The sequence below is a fragment of the Takifugu flavidus genome, chromosome 4 (assembly GCF_003711565.1).
Source record: "Takifugu flavidus isolate HTHZ2018 chromosome 4, ASM371156v2, whole genome shotgun sequence".
In the NCBI taxonomy this organism is placed as follows: Eukaryota; Metazoa; Chordata; class Actinopteri; order Tetraodontiformes; family Tetraodontidae; genus Takifugu; species Takifugu flavidus.
Window position 1 is genome coordinate 10,843,446 of NC_079523.1, and position 10,104 is coordinate 10,853,549.

General features: G+C 46.9%; 1 protein-coding gene across 1 annotated transcript; it reads left to right on the plus strand.

Annotated features, from left to right (window-relative positions):
• Window positions 1-3,989: 3,989 nt before the first annotated feature.
• ip6k2b (inositol hexakisphosphate kinase 2b) lies at window positions 3,990-8,272 on the plus strand. Its single transcript, XM_057030989.1, has 5 exons — window positions 3,990-4,608; window positions 5,736-5,964; window positions 6,056-6,213; window positions 6,319-6,494; window positions 6,578-8,272. Exons 1-5 carry the CDS (start codon window positions 4,395-4,397, stop codon window positions 7,178-7,180), a joined length of 1,380 nt encoding a protein of 459 aa, XP_056886969.1. The 5' UTR covers window positions 3,990-4,394; the 3' UTR covers window positions 7,181-8,272.
• The last annotated feature ends 1,832 nt before the right edge of the window (window positions 8,273-10,104 follow it).

The following is a 10,104-nucleotide window of genomic DNA, read 5'->3' on the forward strand; positions in this document are numbered from 1 at the left end:
ACCCTTGTTTTAGTTCTGCTGGGGGAGGGTCCGAGTCTCACACACATTAATACCTGCATGTTGCTAATGTGCCAGAAGGCATTCAGTGATGTGTTTTATCACGGCAGCAGGTGACACCCCCACCACCATCGTCAGCATTCTTTGATCATGCGACGGGCCTGCATTTCTTTCCGTTACGAGCAAAGGGGAATTCTGGAGGAACGTGAATATCCTTGGGGAATGCCAATGTAAACAAGGCTGCCCTTGAGTCGGCATTGGGTCCGCCTGCAACAACGCTGATCACTATCAACACGCTTTACTGCATAAAGAGGGCTCTTAAAACTTGTGGCCCGTCCCCTTGCTCTCTCTGGCAGCAGCATCCCCCCCCACTCACGTGTCTGGGAATGAGTGGGAGGAGTAAGAAACAGAGAAACGAGATTTCAAGTTCGTGTTTTGATTTCCCCAATGTATCACAAGGATTTCCAGGCACTCTTTGGGCCTGAGATTTGCCCCTGGAAGCGTTTCTGGTGGAAGAAAGCGTAAACCTCATCTTCTATGAGGGATCAGTTGTCTTTTTTCAATTTTTTTTTAACCAATTTTGGGGAAATTAGCTCCCTGAGTTTTCTGTTTTCGCTTCCTGGGAGTCAGTGCACAGCCAAAGTTAAGATTCACTTTTAAACGAGGTTCATTGTAGTTCAGGGAAGTAACAGATGAAAAACTAATTTAAGGCAAGCTTAATTTAGATGTGATTGAACTGAGCATATGTTAAGCTATATGTATGGCAAACATTGTGTCCTAGTCTGTTCTAATAAGGTTCTAATAAGGACAGTTTGTGTGCATTACTTTTAAATAAAGAATACCAACATTGGAGGACCCAAGTTGTATAGAATCCTTTGAAAATTGTATCATTTGTATGCGTTAGTGTATAACTCCTTCCTCTGGGATTCTGGCTGCCATTAAAGATCCAATATTCTCTGACTGTTTCTTGTTTCCTGAGCAGCGACTCCGCTCAAAACTCCACCGGCATATTTTGGTGTATTCCACCGATTTAGCCACTGCATAGCTCTCATGCTATCAGGTGATCATCTCATCTTATCTTTCCGAGTCCCTCTAGAGTGCCACATTGAGCGCCTGACATCACAGGTACATGAAACATTTGCCTTTGCAAAACAGGTGAACTTGACACTTAACAGGAACAAAATAGTTCCTTCTTTGGAAACAAAATATCTCCATTTGTCAGTTTAGGAACATGGGCATTAACTGAGAAGTACCTTGATGTATGACATACAGTAGTTACATTAGCAGCGGTTCCATCACACATATTTATATTTTGTCTGTACAGACTTTTCACATGAACTAACTGATTGACTGACAAAGAACAGGCTGAACCACTGAGAGGAGCAGAGCCAAATTATGGCTATCAGCATGCTAACACGTTCTCTGGACCAGTGTAGCAGCGCCGCGTCACACCGTGCCCAGTTCACACTTATCTAAGGGTGCTGGATTTTGAATTTATCAGTGTGGTAGGACCCAGATTACCATTCTGAGTCGAGTGATAAACAAAACCGAAACTAAACAAGGTCTTACTGTTGAGACGGGACACACATGGCTCAGACTTTCAAACCAGCCAAACGACTGAGCCAACTCCTTCCAGTCAGATATAATTATGAATTCATCAAAGAGATTCGGTTCAGAGGAAAAGTTTCAATTAGTTTCATCTAGCCTGAAAAATGTTTTGCTGTATCAGACATTCCACCAGAGCAACATATAGACAGATTTGTTAGCAGATTGTACCTTCATGTATAACATACGGAAATCACTATTTTTCTATCATTTGTCATTTTAAATGTAAATACTTTTGCATCTGAGCAGACTGACTTTTGAGGGAGTGTGTGTGTGTGGGGGGGGGGGGGGGGGGGGATTCCAGATGCCCCCATTGCTGGTGTACAGAGGAGGGAGTTGGACATTACATCACCTCATATTTGCTTTGAGGGCCTGTTGGCGCAGCCTGAATCTATTGTCCTGGAGCATGGACCCATGACAGGACAGGGGATGCCCATCAGAGCTGACATAACACTGACACACCAGCAAGGCTGGGGTGACCAAGCAAGAAAAGATATTGATTCTTCCAAAAAAAAAAAGTAGTTCATAAAATTGATTTTCATACACCTTTGTATAAATAAGCAATGAAAAAACACACACACAAATGCCTGTGAGTTCATTCAAATTAATCACTGTATTTGTTCTGTTTGGCCCCACGATTCCCACCAGTCCATGATGAAGTATCGACAGCAGTGGACCAGAGGAAACGCTGCATCTTCAAGCGCCGATACCGGGATCCGATCCTCCCGTTTGTAATCCCAGCATTGAACTGGAACATCAGAGATTAGCGTCTGATTATGGTGTGCAGTGACCTGAACAGGAGCCTGTGGACGTCAGCATCCTGACACACCAGTTACCATCATTAGACAGACTGCAGCTCACACTCATATTTCCAGTTTAACAACTGTGTTTTTAAGAGATGATTAATGGACTCAAAGATGACCAAAACTGATTCCCTCTGTCATGTAAACGATGCTCTGACGTGGTTTCACCAGGGTTCGTTCTTGTGTTAAAGGGACCTGGTTCCTCAAGATAATCCTAACAAATCCTCGAACACACACCAGCACTCACGTCACTTGTTCCACAGACCTTGTGAGCTGCTCTCTGTGGGAACTTCTTTCACTGTGTGAGCCTGCAGTGTATTAGTCTAAACATTCACGGTTGCACTCTGCAGCTGACCTCCAGTATGAAAAGATTTTTTCCCTCACTCAAATTCCACCAGGCTATGAGCTTATGCTGCTTTATAATCAACGTCTTGTAAAATTTGCTGATGGAAAGTTTCATTTTGCTGGTAAACAGCAATCTCCCATCACCTACACCATGAATTATTCTGAATTACCCACGCTGCCAGACAGGACAAACTGTAGTTATAGTGGTCCAACTCGAGTCACTGCCCCAGTAACAGGTCCTGAGTCATTATATACAAATCATGTTATTTGTCGTCAGAAAGAAAATGTGCAGTTACGTCATTTCCAAAGCTTCAGTTGGGTTCTCATAATTGTGTTAGTACTGGTAAACACATTGTCTGATGATGATATGCAGATCGGCTTTTTACTGCAGTATTTAATAGAATTGGCTTGATGTGGGATCAAACTTTGAATTATTAAAAAGAAATAACACAACAACGATAGAGGAAGCACACGATTGAGACATCTGGAGCCAGAATCTGCACATCTGGAGCCTGAATCTGCACAGCAACCTCCAAGAGGCTGCAGCAGATGGCATTCAACATTTACATTTAAACTAATGACAAAAACAATTGCTATTTATGAAACATCAGTATTTTGAGCGATGCCTTTATGCTTTGCTAAGCCCTTCGGCGCCCGTCTACTGTACATGCAGTTTGCAGCCTGATCAGTGAGCAAATTTAGTCAGTTAATAAGAGGCGTCTGTGTAAATTCTCAGTCATCCAGGTCATTGTATCCAAGGTGGTTTTCTCTGTCAACTGGACTGGGTTTCTTTAATAAGAGGCTTTTAGCCTGTTCTTGTTTGTGTCATGGAAAATCATTTCTCTCAGATTCTAAATTGAACATTGGGCATGTGAGCAACAGACACATTAAAGGAACTGCAAGGAGGTGCTGTTTGCTACGTGCTATTTCCATGCCCACTAATTTTAAATCGCCACAGCTGCAGCATTAAAGGTTGCATACGACGAATTAAAATTTGAGCGACTGTCACGAGCACCACAACAACTAAACTTTAGATACATTTTCTCCCCTCGGTGTTGTGTTTATGTCGTCCTCCCCTCCCCCCCTCTTTTCTCTCCTTCCTCTTTTGTTTGCAGGATGTTCTTGTTGGTAACTGGTCTCCACCCAGGCACAGATACAGCCTTCTGATTGGCTGCTGCTCGGGGGAGGCGGGGTTTATTGGCTCCGGTGCCGTGTTTTTAGCAGGAAGCTCAGCCCCGACGTCAGTTTCGCCAAGAGCTAGTGGAGGTGCGGGTCTCTTCGTACGGCGCTTGTCAAACGTTTAAAATTTCTTTAAAGCTGTACATATCGCCATTTGTGACCCATGAAAACACGAATAGCGTCTAGCGTAAAAGGAGTATTATAGAGCCTGTCCTACAAAGAAGAGAAGGGGAAATAAGGGATTTTGTCGCTGCCGCTGTCCTTCCGTCAGGCCTTTGTTCACCTTCGAGCAGCTCTGCAGTAGCGCCCCCGTGTGGACCGACAGCGAAGAGCCTGAGGATTGGGAGCGAAACCAGCGGCCGAGCCTCTTGCCTCCCGACCGAAGGGAGCGAAACCAGCGGCCGAGCGTCTTGCCTCCCGACCGAAGTGGGTCCCCACAGGTCATTTGTCCAATGCGGAGTGAGGATGAGTCCCGCTCTGGAAGCCCTCATGCAGGCGGATGGGACTCCGTATCCCGGAAAAGGGGTGATGCTTGAACCCTTCGTGCACCAGGTAGGAGGCCACTCCTGCGTGCTACGGTTCGGCGAGCAAACAATCTGCAAGCCTCTCATCCCCCGGGAACACCAGTTCTACAAAAGCCTTCCTACAGAGATGAGGAAGTTCACTCCCCAGTATAAAGGTAAGAGCCCTGTTCTAAAGTAAAGCCGAGCTGTTGGTGTTTCGCTTTAATCCTCGGATTTGTGCTGAAAGCGTCAAATATCTTCGGATATGTGAGCGCGCGCTGTGTTTCTAAGCATCATCTTTTCGTGATCGGATTATTTGGATGAGGTCTGTGTAAAGCTAAAACAGAAAGCAGAACATTTCGTATTATTTCTTCAGCTATGAATTGTATGAGCATCCGAACGGGCCGTGTCCTCAAATGCGTCATCTGGGGGTTTAAGGGCAGATCGGGTTTAGGATGAGATCTAGTTTCCCATGGATTTAAAATAAATGGAATAGACCTCAGATGGAGCTAATTACAAGTCATCTGAGCAGCTTTACATTAGGGAGAATTCCATGCCAATTTTAATTTGCGCCATAGAAAACATACAAAACATACATTCTTGCATATAAGAAGGATTGACTCATCCAGCACATTTGACCCTAAAAGTTCCCTTTAATAAGGAACCAGTGTAGTTTTGTCTCAACATGTTGTAAATCTGGAGTGACTCATGAGTTCCCACACTCACGGAGGTGGCTTGATGGCACCGCAGACGTGAGAGGTCGGGCCTTCCAGGATGGTGATGTCAGCGCGCGTGACATCAGACCTGCTGCGGAAGGAGGCCGGACACGAGAGCCTCCCGGCTGCCGTCCGACCTTCTCTGATGCCTCTTATAACGTCCACCTGTCTCAAATCTACAGGTCGACACCCGCGATTTGAGCTGCTGGGCGTTGCACGCTCACGTCTCTGCAGCGTTTCGCGGCCATCGGCTTTGATCGCTTTGACGTTCGCATCGTTGCGACACCCACCCCCACCCCCACCCCCACTGTAGAACTGGGAGAGCCACACGGGGCCATGTAGGGGCTTACGATGGTGTATATTGGGGTCTGCTAATAATAATATATAATTTTTGTTTCATGTCTGTTTAATGAACTATATCTAAGTGGGCTGCTTAACTTTAAGGAATGTGGATGAGCCATTTTTTACAGCTAGATTTAAAAAATAACAAAATGGCAAAAGGTTCCTGGCTAGAATGTAGGTGTTTGTGCGTATGGCTGTAATTGTTTGACCGGTTTAAACTGAGTTAATGTTTGGCCTTCTCTCAGGCGTCGTATCCGTCAGTTTTGAAGAGGATGAGGAGGGGAACCTGTGCCTCATCGCCTATCCACTTCGCAGCGAGTCAGGCGACCTGGAGAACAAGGACCCCTCTACAGACTGCGAGCCCAAGAGCAAGATACTGAAATGGAGCAATAAGAAGCACTCTCCTTTGCACTTGGATGACATCTACAGCAAGGAGAGGGCGCGACACTGCCGCAAAGACGACAAGATTATGAGGTGAGTGCGCCTCTCCGGTCGCTATTTTCAGAATCTACGAGGCGCTTTATCGACGAGCTCGGTGACGGTTTCCCCCGTGTTGCCTTTGCAGTTATAACCGCGATGAGATGCAACAGCCGGAGGTTCTCTACTTCAGCCTGGAGAAGGGAAACATGGTGCCACAGATCAAACACAACCCCTGGAGTCTCAAATGTCATCAGCAGCACTTGCAGAGGATGAAGGAGAACGCGAAGCACCGTAACCAATACAGTATCCTTCCACTCCCGTGCAGAGGAGAGAACTAGGGCCGTTCAGTTCAAATCAGCATGTGTATTCTAAGCTCTTTTGTTGACGACCCTTGACCCGATTTTATAGAATTTATCCTTTTGGAGAATCTGACATGGAGCTACAAGGTTCCGTGTGTCTTAGACTTGAAAATGGGAACTCGCCAACATGGGGACGATGCATCGGAGGAGAAGAAAGCCAATCAGATTCGCAAGTGTCAGCAGAGCACCTCGGCGTCTATTGGAGTGCGTCTCTGTGGCATGCAGGTACAGCGAGGAGGCGCGCACCAACGTGCACTGTTAATGTTTGATGTGAACACGTATTCATGGTTCTTCTGCGTGACCTGCAGGTGTACCAGTCGGACGTGGGCCAGCTGATGTTCATGAATAAGTACCACGGTCGTAAGCTGACCCTCGCCGGCTTCAAAGAAGCCCTCTACCAGTTTTTTCACGATGGTTGTCGCCTGCGCCGCGAGCTGTTGTCTCCGGTGCTGCGACGCCTCCGGGAGATGCAAGCTGCCCTGGAGGCGTGCGAGTCCTACCGCTTCTACTCCAGCTCCCTGCTCATCATCTACGATGGAGATCCCCCCAGAACTCCCAGTAGACCCAGGCACAGAGGCGGGGAAGATGGGGATGAGGATGAGCCGTCTGATGAAGAAGAGGACGAGGAAGAGGAGGAAGAAGAGGGGGCTTTTGGGTTCCCTCGTTCCTCCTCGGCAGGCGGCAACACCGGAGGAAGCAGCAATGGCGGCGGCGGCGGTCGCTCCTCCCACAGCCCAGGAGAGAGCAGCAGCCCAGCGGTGGACGTGCGCATGATCGACTTTGCTCACACCACCTGTCGGCACTACGGAGAAGACAGCGTGGTGCACGAAGGTCAGGACAGTGGTTTCATCTTCGGCCTCCAGAACCTGGTCACCATCATCTCCCAGCTGGAGGATCACAGTACTGAATGATCCCGCGCTCGGATCACTGTGGTTTGAATTAGAAGCGCGGCAGAAGCCGGGTTAGCAGAGCGCTAGCTGCATTTCTCTGAGGTGCATTGCCCTTATGTCCCCGCAGGGGGAGGTTTGACCCTCCCTCACACGGAGGGAGCACCAGTATCTGCATCTGGCGAGAGCCCGTGGGGTCGTTCTTGTGCTCTCCCTCACCTGCTGGAGGACCGGGCTACCTGAGCCCTCAGATGCACTTTTCTCTTTCAGAGACTGCCCATTTTTCTTTGTTTTAAGTGGCGGGAGAGAGTCCTGCGGGGGGCGGTGTTCCATCGGCAGGACCTCCCGTTAGCGTCTCCAGACCCTCCTACTCTTAAACTCCTCTGGTACAGCAAGTTTCTTTATTGTTAAATTCTCTCTGAGAGAGAAGGAGCGAGGCAGAGATAAATGTAACGGGCTCGTGTGTAAAAGGAGCCCTATGTGGTGCTTTACCTGTGGTCTGACCGTTTCTCGTTTTCTGGTTGAGGTGGGATCTGGGCTGCCTTTCCCCTATAGCACATTAGTACAGTGACTGTACAAGCTAATCTTGGTTGCTATCTTAGCAGCCTTGTAGCAGTTAACAACAGCCAGAGAAGGACTTTTTTTATATATTGGTATCTCTTGTAACAGACACTGATTGCAAGTCCACCCAGCACTTGTATTTTACACTTTATGGTGGAGAAACAAGGATATTTGCATCTAAAAAGGGATCTGCCTTTTGTCAATGGTTTTCCCATGTACCTTTTTGCCTATAATCACTTTTTTGTGATGAGGGGATGAAAAACATGTTTTATTACAGTCTTTGTTGTTGTTGTTTTCTTTCTTCTTCATTCCTGAACCTCAGAGTGAATATATGAATTATAGACATTAGGCTACAAAGACTATTTATTTGAAAGATTTGTTTAAATAAAATTTAAAAAAAACAAAAACATGGAGATGGCTACATTCCATTTTACCACTTCAAATGTTCTGTTCTGTTATACATTTGTTATTTTATATTGCAGGGATCGCTCCCTCTTGTATACCTGTGTGTTATCACTGTCTTGAAAAATAAAGGCATTCTTTTGTGTTAAAAGCTCCCGTCGCACTTCTTATATGTTCTTTGCCTCGCCTGCGTCATCGTCTCTACAAAGGTCGTCATTAAGTGGTTTATCGTAGGCCTTTGGCTGCGGTTTCCGATCGGTCGCGATATTGGGGACTGATCTGCACTGGGTCTGGGATTAGGCACTTCAAACAAGAGGAGAAAACTTCATGTTCAAGCGGTAAGAAGGAAGGATTACAAAGCATTAGCAGCAGCTACTTGCACAAACAACTCCCAATGAAGGAAAAAAAACAAAACTCGGGTGACCTCTAAAACCCTGAACTCCACAGCAAGGAGGGTTGTTGTCAAGAGCCAGATCAGCTTCTTCGTAGTAGTTCCTAATAAGATTACCAGTGTTGGTAAATGCGCTGAGCCAAGCAGTTAAGATGTTTTCAAGGACTCTACAGTCGAAAACATGGGAAGCACGAGGGGGCGAATTCATGTTGGTATCACGCATCAGATCACTGGCTAATGGCTGAGAAATGTTTAAAAGATTGTGTAAAAGACAGAGCAAATCGGCTACCGCATCCACATTTATGTTCGATTTTCTCATGCAATGTGGCGAATACATCCCAGCGAAACGCTCCCAAAGGCCCCAGCGGACCTCCGGACTAACAGGATTTCCTGAAAACAGTGTTTTTGTCGCCAGCTGTTTTACTGCAGCTCAGCGAGAAGAGAGACAAGTGAAAGCAAGAGACAGGAAGTGTGTGGGTTGGATCAGAGCCCAAAAATATCTGCAGACCTACAGCTCACACACTTTCTCTGAAGACCCCTGATTGTACCGTGTGTTTAGTCCCTATTGTCTGGGCCTTAGTCGGATCCCTCTGTAAAAACACACTTGTAGCATCTCCGTTTACCCTGCATCTGTAAAGTGAAGATATTATCCGCTTATCTGGTTGAAAAACAGGTTGTGTTATGACGCAGGTCAGCTGTGTGGTTCTGTGCAGTACTGCAGTAAACGCTGATAGTCCCCAGTAAAGCGAGCCGTGATGTAAGAGCTGCTGTGATAAGTCTCACACAGGCGATAGTGCTCTGGTGCACACTTTGTGTTTGTCACCAGGAGGTCTGGTGGCACCGCGCAAAGGTTGCAAACATACAAGTCTGATGTAATGCGGCACCACTGTTTCCGGGGACCCGACCAGTCCAACAGAACGGGGGAGGTCGGTGTTCTCTCCTTTTCTCCCTGCCTTTGTTCTCCTCTTGTTCTTCCACTCCTCTCTCCTTCTGTCTCCTTCACGCGTTTCTAAAATAGTTTTGTTCCATTCTGCGTTTGCTTGGGGACGTCCCCTCCTCCCTGCTCCATCTATCTCGTGGCGTCCCCCAAGGATCCATCTCAGGTCCCTTATGATTGCCGTTGGGCTGTATTATAAGAACCATAACTTTTCTTTTCATTGTTCTGCAGACAATGTACAGTGTTGCACGCCAGCAGATGCAGACTGTAAAGAGTCCCTGGAAACTTTGTCGCATTGTTTGTATGATATCAAGGCACGATTGGGGTCTAATTATCTCTGTCTTTGTGGAAACAGGACTGGTTGTCATGTTTGGTAGACCTGAACTTTTTAATGAGTGTCTTGTTGCTCTGTGGCCCCCGGGGTCCTCAACCGGACCATACATCCAGACACACATTAACAGCACCTTCGGGTTTGACAGATTAAGTCAGGGGTCAAAGTTGCCTCTGAGGCTGTCGGCCAAGGTGAAGGACTCTGAGTGTTAGATTTAGGTCGGACAAACACTGTCTCAAGCTGGACCAGTCATCGGTTGGTCCAAAATGCAGCCGCTGGATGTTCCAAGATCCTCCAAGAACATCTCAGACTACCCAGATAGTTTC

What these genes read in the sequence shown, in the direction of transcription:
- ip6k2b (XM_057030989.1), top strand. Translation starts at nt 4,395, where the DNA reads ATGAGTCCCGCTCTGGAAGCCCTCATGCAGGCGGATGGGACTCCGTAT. An exon ending in AAAGACGACAAGATTATGAG is followed by an intron (nt 5,965 to 6,055) that starts GTGAGTGCGCCT and finishes TTGCCTTTGCAG; the next exon opens with TTATAACCGCGATGAGATGC. An exon ending in TGCGTCTCTGTGGCATGCAG is followed by an intron (nt 6,495 to 6,577) that starts GTACAGCGAGGA and finishes CGTGACCTGCAG; the next exon opens with GTGTACCAGTCGGACGTGGG.